Source organism: Cannabis sativa, chromosome 5 (assembly GCF_029168945.1).
Source record: "Cannabis sativa cultivar Pink pepper isolate KNU-18-1 chromosome 5, ASM2916894v1, whole genome shotgun sequence".
NCBI lineage: Eukaryota > Viridiplantae > Streptophyta > Magnoliopsida > Rosales > Cannabaceae > Cannabis > Cannabis sativa.
Window position 1 is genome coordinate 32,444,725 of NC_083605.1, and position 9,899 is coordinate 32,454,623.

General features: G+C 37.2%; 1 protein-coding gene across 1 annotated transcript; it reads left to right on the plus strand.

Moving 5' to 3' along the window:
- Positions 1-296: 296 nt before the first annotated feature.
- On the plus strand, positions 297-777 carry LOC133038275 (secreted RxLR effector protein 161-like). Its single transcript, XM_061116370.1, has 2 exons — positions 297-483; positions 554-777. The coding sequence occupies exons 1-2, from the start codon at positions 297-299 to the stop codon at positions 775-777; spliced, it is 411 nt and encodes a 136-aa protein (XP_060972353.1).
- The last annotated feature ends 9,122 nt before the right edge of the window (positions 778-9,899 follow it).

Consider the following 9,899-nt stretch of genomic DNA (forward strand, 5'->3'; position numbering starts at 1 on the left):
TTGATGTTGAATAAAATAGATTACATTGAAATGGAGTTTTATTTAGGGCATAAAACCTAACAGGTCAGTGGGAGCAGTTTCATTTTCTTGGTACCGTGTGTTGATGACATCCTTCTTGCATCTAATAATTCTGACCTGTTGGCTGAGATAAACAACTCTTGTTTGACCATTTTGACATGAAAGACCTTGGAAGTGCTTCTTATGCGCTTGGGATTCAAATCCCTCAAGATAGGGCCAATGGTATTCTTCTTTTGTCTCAGAAAACTTACATTGATTGGATCTTGAAAAGATTCAATATGCATTCATGTTCTTTTGGGAAGGCACCGATAGTGAAGGGTGACAAGTTCTCAAAGGCCCAATGTCCACAAAATGATAAAGAGAGAGATGAAATGAAAATTGTTCCGTATGCGTCACTGGTTGGTAGCCTTATGTATGCTCAAGTATGCACACGCCCTGATATTGCCGTTGTTGCTGGCGTGTTGGGTAGGTACTTGAGTGATCCCGGACTTAGCCATTTGGAAAGCGGTTAAGAAGTTCATGTGGTATCTTCAAGGTACCAAGGATCATATGTTGACCTATCGGCGAGCTAACATTCTGGATATAGTTGGGTTCAGTGACGCCGATTATGCGGGATGCGTGGACGATAAAAGGTCCACTTCAGACTATATTTATATGATGGATGGAGGAGCTGTATCGTGGAAAAGTGTCAAGCAGACACTCATAGCTTCATCCACAATGGAGGCAGAGTATATGGCGTGTTATGAGGCTACTTGTTAAGCAATATGGCTGCAGAATTTCATTTCAGCACTAGATGCTGTAGCCTTTATCGCGAGGCCGCTGAAATTATATTGTGGTAATTCTACAGCAGTAGCTTTCTCTAAGAACACTAGAAGTACTTCTCGCTCAAAGCATATTGACAAAAGTACTATTTTGTTAAAGAGAAAGTTACAAAGTCTCTTATTTCCATTGAATACACGCCTAGCACTGGCATGTTAGCAGACCCACTAACGAAAGGCTTACCCATATGTGTATTTTGGAGCATGTTGCCCGAATGGGATTGTTGGAAGCCTAGCTTATTAAGCTCAGTGGGAGTTTGTTATTTATGTATTGAACATGCTAGAATTTTGTACGGATTTCTTATGGCTTGTGTTTTGTTAAGAACATGCATTATGATACTGAAGTCACTTCTTTATTGTTATTACATATGTATGCTTATACATATATGTCGTTGTTCAAGGAAGTGACAGGTACAAAACGAGATGAATGCGCATAATCTCAATTTTGTCGTACCTCATGCATGTTTAGTTTGATTGTTAATGATTGTTAATGGATAAATGTCTTCAAGGTCAATTCATACATAATACATGTATCCTGTCGATATGATATTATGTACGTCTTAATTGGTTACCTTATGTGTGATAGACAATGTTATGGTGGTTGATTATATTGTCCAAGTGGGAGAATGTTAGAATTATTATTGTGGACTAATATAATCATGAGCTTAATACCATAAACACAATCATTAACTATGTGCCCAATATTTGTTCACTACCATAATGGGATGGTTAATAATCATATATTATGTTAGAGGCACATGAGAGCACCCTTAAAACTATAATTGGCCCATTAAATTATAGTATACCATTATTGGACCACTTAAGCCCAATTAGTAAATAACCCTTTAGGGTTAAATGGGCATGAGATGTATATATATATGTTATATATGAAGAAGTGGTTTTAAGGTAGGTTAATGGTAATAACGTGAAGAGGGGATAGCTCCACATTGTGCTCCTGTCCAATCTTGGTTTTACATTGCATTGTTTGGATTCTTGGATGCTCTAACATGGATCAAATGGATGGTTCATCAATGGAAGGTATGTATGTTTATTTTGGTTTGTGATGCTCTAAATAAAATATAGATCTTGGTTAATGATTATGAGTTAATGTGTTTGAATATCTCATAATCTATATGATAATTTAACAAGTACTTCACAAAATTTAAGAATATATTTGTCCAATATTTTATTCTTTTTTAATTCATATAATTCAGCCCTAAGTCCTAGTTGAAACACTATAAAAGGAACATAATACTCTCACTCATCCACTCGATGCCTTCAACCATATATCAAAATCTAGTTTTCTATGTCAGACAACTAGTTGATGAGAGAGTTCCTTCCTTAGTGATTTCTCACCTCCTTCATTGTTCTTCTATATTCGAAACCTTGAGTGAATAAGTGTCGTGCCCACACATAGCAAGTCAAGTACTCAGTCATAGTGAGTAAGACGGTGGTAACCAAACTCGAAGGAGAGAAAGAAATCCAAGTTCAAATCTTGATAATGCTCTGCGACAGAAATGAATTAAGGGCTAGAGATCTTAAACATAAAGGAGTCATTATATTCCGCTGCAATCAATGTATGGTTTTCTTAAATCCTTATGTGTTTATTTTCACTGTTTTAGAAAATTCATATTTAGGATGTTAATTCAACATACTTGTTAGTAAATATAAATCCTGGTAAAATATTCCCAACAACTGGTCTCAGAGCCATGGTAATGATTTACTTTCATGAAATATGGATTTAAAACGATAAATATTGTTTGTGTGTTGATTTGGATGTGTTCATATTGGTTTATGTGTTATTTGATAAATGTATGTGAATTACAAAATTTTTCCATGAAAATATTTTATTTGGATTCCTTGTGAAAAATTAAGTAATTTTAATTTTTTACAGAACTTGATTCTGATAAAAATTGAGAAAGATATGGATTTTTGAGTTTCGGGACCAAGAGGTGTCGAGTGGGGTGCATCACATGCACCAGGCACTCGGACAAGGCTTCCGCACGCGTGACAGGGGACAAAACCCTGTCTTGGCCAAGGATCATGCAGATCTTTCATTCTGCGCGCGAACACGGCGATTTGCAGCCTGTCTTGGCTGCACGTGCGTAAGCCCCCAAAATCCGAATTTTGTGGGATTTTTTTCCCAATTTTAAATTTTTGTAATTTTCAAACCCTAATTTTAAAATAAAATATTATTTTTAATATATTTAAACTTAAATATAAATTTTAAATTAATAATATTTCATTTTTAATAGATTATTATTAATTTTATGATATTATGAGGTTTAAATTTAAAAATTGATTATTTTATTTTTTAAATTATGATTAGATTTTAAAAAAATTATTAATTTCTTTAATATTTATATATTGTTTAATTATAAGATTATATATTTTAACTAGGTAGATGTTACGTGTAATACACGAATACTTAATTTTCAATAATTAAATAAAGTTTGTATATATATATATATTGTATATTGTATTGCATTACTCTTTCTCTACTACAAAAGTTTGTGTCAAATATGAAAAGTGGACATTGTTGTAATAATTGAATGATATCTTCGTGATCACCTAATTTTCTTTTTTAAATTATAAAAAAAACAATTGAATATCACACATTACCAAATGTTTATAACAGATGTCAATGCTAAACATGACATTCTGTAGTAGTTACTTAGAATCACTAATTAACAACTCTTCCTGAATTAAAAGAAGGAAGGAAATGAACCACATGAACAACGTATCCTTGTATAAGTTCTAGAACTCTAATACTACTACATGACAAGCGTTTAATTAAATCATCCACTTAAATTATGCAGAATCTAGATGATAAGCTTATATAGTTGATGCGTTTACTTGGAAAGTTCTTATATATATATATACATTTCTTGCACTCAACTATGGTTGGGTTTCTCATACACAACATGAAAATGATTACAAGTAACACTTGAGGCAACAATAAACCGTATCATATTTCAATGCTTAAATAATTATATTATAACCGGATTGGAAAAATTTGTGGTTATTTGGTTGTCAATGCTTTTTGTTTAGCATATCTCTCTGCTTTGAGGCGATAAATAAGAGGAAACAGCGAACATACCTTTTAGTTTCTTCATGTTGCCCATGATTTCGCCCAATATACGTGGACCAATCAAATAGGGACACGTGGATCAAATAACTTGTAAATATTTGATAAGTCTTTGTATGCCACAAGGAAGCACCCTGGGCATAGGTCCCGGAGGAGGCACCCGGAGTACAAGGTGCTCCCGGAAGCTCGCATAGCATAAAGCCTCTCCGGGAAGTGTCAGGCCTCTCCTGAGCAATCAAGTCGCATTTAATGCTGCATGGGAGGAAGCGTGTTGGGACTGCAACACGCAATAAAGTCTGACGGCACAACCTCCAAACAGCAGCGCCACAGTAATGATCATTTAAGTCTAGCGACGGCCACTCTGCGAAGAGTCACATCAATCACAAGGCAAAAAGGACATTCCTCATAAAAACCCTACAGCACCTAGGGATTTGACCATGTATTACCCATGGTATATTCATTGGGAATACCCAACTTTATGGATACTTACAGATACGTTTGTAAGAACAATTCTAGGGATTACCCCACCAAAACACTATAAATACCCCCTCAATACTCATTTAATGGGATCGAGAATCTTGGGTTGCATATGAGCAAGAAGAGCAAATACTCACCAAGAACATTCTCTGTATTTATAAGGCTAACATTCCCTCAAGTGTGGAATCTGTATTAAATACATCCATTAATAACAAAGACTCGTGGACTAAGGCTCATTAACGCCCCAACCACGTAAAAATCCTTATCTCACTTTCTTACAGCTCAATATTATAATCATATTTTAATAGTTGCCGAAAATCTCGGTCAACATTTTGGTGCTTTCATTGAGAGCTGAAGAAAGCTGCTACACAACAAGCATTTGGCTTCACAAAGATGGTGGAGACAAGAAGTACACGTCAGCCTCGCCCTCTGGAAGATGCTCAAGACCCAAATGAGGAGGATGTAGCCTCAAGAGCAGCAGAGGAGTCCGAGGAAGAAGAAGAAATATGTAACGCCCTGTCCAACAGGGACGCCACGTGTGTGCACTTTATTTAAAATACCAATAATTATATAAGATGTAATTATACTAAAAGTGTGGGTAATTAAATTTTTGATAGTTAAAACTCAACCTTTAAACTGTTTAACAAAAGATAAGTAACATGAAGTATGGGGTCCCCCTGTTTTCAAAATATTTACAAACTGGTTTCAAAGTATTTTACAACATAAGCTTTATATTTTCCAAAATACAATCAAAATAGAGCATCCTGTAACTGGGCTGCCTACGGCTGGTATGTACATTGCTGCTGCGACCATAAACTCATGGTTGCTCGACTTTAGCCTTTCCTTTACCTGCACCATAAAGCACCAGTGAGTCACAGAGACTCAGCAAGAAAGTGATCAAAACAATAATTGAAAGAAAATGATTATCAACTTATTCTCATGCCATTATGTTTACTCACTATTCGATAATAATAAGCGTTCCTTTAAACATCACACATTCCTGGTACTTAATAAAGTACCACTTTTTACCACTCGTCACATACGAGCTGAATATGTCACTATCGTTGCCCGATAAAGCAAACGATAAGTAAGAAACCTAACCGCGGTTTCAAGAGTAATTACTCATAACGGTAATAACCGTTTCCAACCCTAGGTCATAACCTAGGCTTAATAAACTTTTAATCAGCATCATGATAATAATTTAAGGCCACTTCCATTCATCCATTAATCTTTAACCACATACGGTGCTTACCACTTTTCTTACCTTAATTCAGAAGTCAAAAGTATGGCCGACCTGAGTGGAAGAACAAGCTAAGCGATCCCGGTCCTATGTCACGACAATTGAAACACAATAAATACCTTAACTCAAAGTTCCGGATTAAAACCCTAATTTAGAAATCAAACGTAACCTAACTCCCAGCAACCCCAATTTAGGTCAAGCATCCCATATTTAATTTAAAACAGATAGTACACAACTCCCCGGGTCAAAACTGAACATAAAGCAAACCCGAAAAAATTCTCCCCTGCAGGCAACCGGTCGACCGGTTCTGATACACCAGAACCCATCCGGTCGACCGGTTCTGGCAGACCAGGAACAAAAGTTCCTCTTCACCAAAATCGAACCAAAACCCCTCCAAACCTAACCAAACTTTCCAGAACAGTATATTAACATAAATATGGCATAACCTAAGCTGCAAAACACAGTGGTTCAATCTCTAGCTTAAAATCACACACTCAAGTGAAGAAATCAAATTTCTTTTAGCTTCCTCACTGACCAATCAATCCCAACAGCCATGAATTCAATTCAAACATACATTAACAGACCTTATTCAACTTAGATAACAAACCTAAACCTTCACTAAACCTACAGCTTTGAAAACTTTCAAAAAAAGTAACAAACCTAGCTTAGAAACCTAAGAAAACATCAAAACAAAAGGATGAACTTACCTAAGGTGCAAGGTTGATTTGAAGGTGGAGTTTAGCTCTGAAAATAGGTGTTGGCTGAAGCAAAACAATCCCCCTAGTGGCTGGTTTCACCTGCTCGAAGGAAGAGGAGGAAGAAGGTTGAGAAAAAAGTTTCTTGCCTTGGAAGAAAGCTTCCTCTTCATTTATAAATGCTTTGTTTTCTTTCTTTTCTTTTTTTTTTTAAAATATAGGCAGCTACAAAATAAAACAAAAACCAACACCTAAATTACTAATCTACCCCTCTTAAATATTAAATTCTTAAAAAAAAACCCTAGGGGCATTTTGGTAATTTTACTAATTCCCCAATCCGGCATTCTAATAAAATTGTTACTTAATCCGGGATATTCTCAAAATAATTCTTTCATTTAATGTCGTGACATTGCTAACCACATAGCTAAAATTCCACAATTGCCGGGCCCAAAATAACGTATTTCATTAAATAATTTCTCAACAATTTACCTAAGTAAGATCATAATCCTACTTCATTTCCCAAATAATTACATATTTAATAAAATATGTCCATTTAAATATTATTTATTTTCTGGGATATTACAACTATCCCCCACTTATAGGGATTTCGTCCTCGAAATTTACCTGAAAAGCTCGGGATACAGTCCCCGCATCTGCGACTCTAATTCCCAAGTCGCTTCTTCAACTTTGCTGTTCCGCCACAACACCTTGACTAGTGGAATAGTCTTGTTTCGCAACACCTTTTCTTTCCTGTCTAAGATCTGTACTGGTTGTTCTTCATATGACAGGTCGGTTTGAAGCTCAATGTCTTCATAACTTAAAATATGAGTTGTATCAGATACATATTTCCGAAGCATCGAGACATGAAACACGTTATGAACCCCAGATAAAGCAGGAGGTAGAGCCAACCGATAAGCTACCTGACCTACTTTCTCAAGAATCTCAAATGGACCAATAAATCTGGGACTCAACTTTCCTTTCTTCCCGAACCTTCGAATTCCTTTCATTGGGGACACCCGAAGAAAAACAAAATCCCCAACTTGGAATTCAACATCTCTACGCTTTGGATCTGCGTAGCTTTTCTGTCTACTTTGGGAAGCAAGCATACGAGCTCGAATCTTTTCAATAGCCTCGCTCGTTCTTTGGACAGCTTCAGGTCCAAGGTACCTACGTTCACCAGCCTCATCCCAGTGAATAGGTGATCGACATTTCCTTCCATAAAGCATCTCATACGGAGCCATGCCAATGGTACTCTGATAACTATTGTTATAAGAAAACTCAATCAGAGGTAGGTACTTGTTCCAAGAGCCTTCAAAGTCCATTACACATGCCCTCAACATATCCTCAAGTATCTGGATAGTCCTTTCAGATTGACCATCGGTTTGAGGATGAAAAGATGTACTAAATTTCAACTTAGTACCCATTGCTTGCTGTAAACTTTCCCAGAATTTGGATGTAAATTTTGGATCTCGATCTGAAACTATCGACTTTGGGGCACCATGAAGTCGAACTATCTCCTTAATATACAAATCAGCATATTGATCCACTGTATACGTTGTCCTCACCGGGAGAAAGTGAGCAGACTTCGTATATCGATCCACTATCACCCAAATAGAATCATAATACCCTACTGTTCTGGGCAATCCTACCACAAAATCCATGGTGATGTCTTCCCATTTCCATTCAGGAATCTTTAGAGGTTGAAGCAAACCTGCCGGCCTTTGATGTTCTGCTTTAATTTGTTGACAGGTTAAGCATTTTGACACATATTCAACAATATCCCTCTTCATACCGGCCACCGGTATAAAGCTTTCACATCATGATACATCTTGGTTGTTCCCGGGTGTAAGGAGTACGGTGTAGTATGAGATTCATCAAGAATCTCCTGTCTGATTTCTTTATCAACCGGTACACAGATTCTGTTTTTGTATCGCAACAACCCATCAGATAAGCACGAAAAGTCTCTTGCCAATCCAGCCTCTAACTTCTCCTTATGTCCCTGTAGCTCAAGGTCACCTTGTTGGGCTACTCTAATTCTTTCCAATAGGTTAGACTGTATGGTGATATTAGCAAGTTTTCCAATTACAAATTCAATTCCCGCTCTCGTCATATCCTCAGCCAACTTTGCTGAGATTTCCTTTAGTTCACAAACTTGCCCTGGTCCTTTCCGACTTAGAGCATCCGCTACCACATTTGCTTTACCAGGGTGGTAGAGAATCTCGCAGTCATAATCTTTGACCAGTTCTAACCATCGTCGTTGCCTCATATTTAAATCCTTCTGAGTGAAAAAGTACTTGAGGCTTTTGTGATCTGTATAAATTTCACACTTCTCACCGTATAGATAGTGACGCCAAACTTTTAGTGCAAAGACAACCGCTGCTAATTCAATATCATGGGTAGGATATCGTTGTTCATACTCCTTCAATTGCCTGGATGCATAAGCAATCACTTTCCCTGACTGCATAAGAACACAACCTAACCCTTGTTTGGATGCATCACAATAAATCACAAACTTTTCATCACTTTTTGGTAAAGTCAGCACAGGAGCGGTAATCAACCTTTGCTTCAATTCCTGGAAACTTCCTTCACACTTGTCAGTCCAAACAAACTTACAATTCTTTCGGGTCAATTCAGTTAAAGGCGTAGAAATCTTTGCAAAGCCCTCAACAAATCTTCGGTAATACCCTGCTAACCCCAGGAAACTTCTAACTTCAGTTGCTGACTTAGGTCGAGGCCAGTCACGAACTGCTTCAATCTTTACTGGATCCACTAAAATACCATTTTTACTCACCACATGCCCCAAGAAACTCACCTGAGGTAACCAGAATTCACATTTCTTAAACTTGGCATACAACTTATGCTCCCTGAGACGTTGTAATACCATTCGAAGATGTCTTTCGTGAGTCTCTTCTGAGTCTGAATAAATTAGAATATCATCGATAAAGACAATAACAAAATCATCTAGAAAATCTTTGAACACTCGGTTCATCAAGTCCATAAATGCTGCCGGGGCATTTGTTAATCCGAAGGACATTACCAGGAATTCATAATGACCATACCGGGTCCGAAAAGCTGTCTTGGGAATATCCTCCTCTCGAATCCTCAGTTGGTGATAACCAGATCGAAGATCAATCTTAGAAAAGACAGTCTTACCCTGCAGCTGATCAAATAAATCATCTATTCTTGGTAAAGGGTACTTGTTCTTCACTGTCAATTTGTTTAACTCCCGATAATCTATACACATTCTTAATGTTCCATCTTTCTTTTTCACAAACAAAACTGGTGCACCCCAAGGTGAAGTACTAGGTCTAGTAAATTTTAAATCCATCATCCCCTGTAATTGAACTTTTAACTCTTTCAGCTCTGCCGGTGCCATCCTGTAGGGAGCTTTCGATACAGGCTCAGCTCCTGGTATTAAATCAATCTCAAAATCAATTTCACGTTTTGGTGGCAACCCTGGTAACTCTTCTGGGAACACATCCAGAAATTCTCGAACCACTGGGACATGCTCCGGTCCCGCTAGTGGTTCCCTGGAAATATCCACAACACTTGCCAAGAAACCA

Excerpts from the sequence above, each read along its gene's own strand:
- LOC133038275 (XM_061116370.1), top strand. The coding sequence starts at position 297 with ATGCATTCATGTTCTTTTGGGAAGGCACCGATAGTGAAGGGTGACAAG. Across the intron at positions 484-553 it reads CGTTGTTGCTGGCGTGTTGG|GTACCAAGGATCATATGTTG; the intron begins GTAGGTACTTGA and ends GGTATCTTCAAG.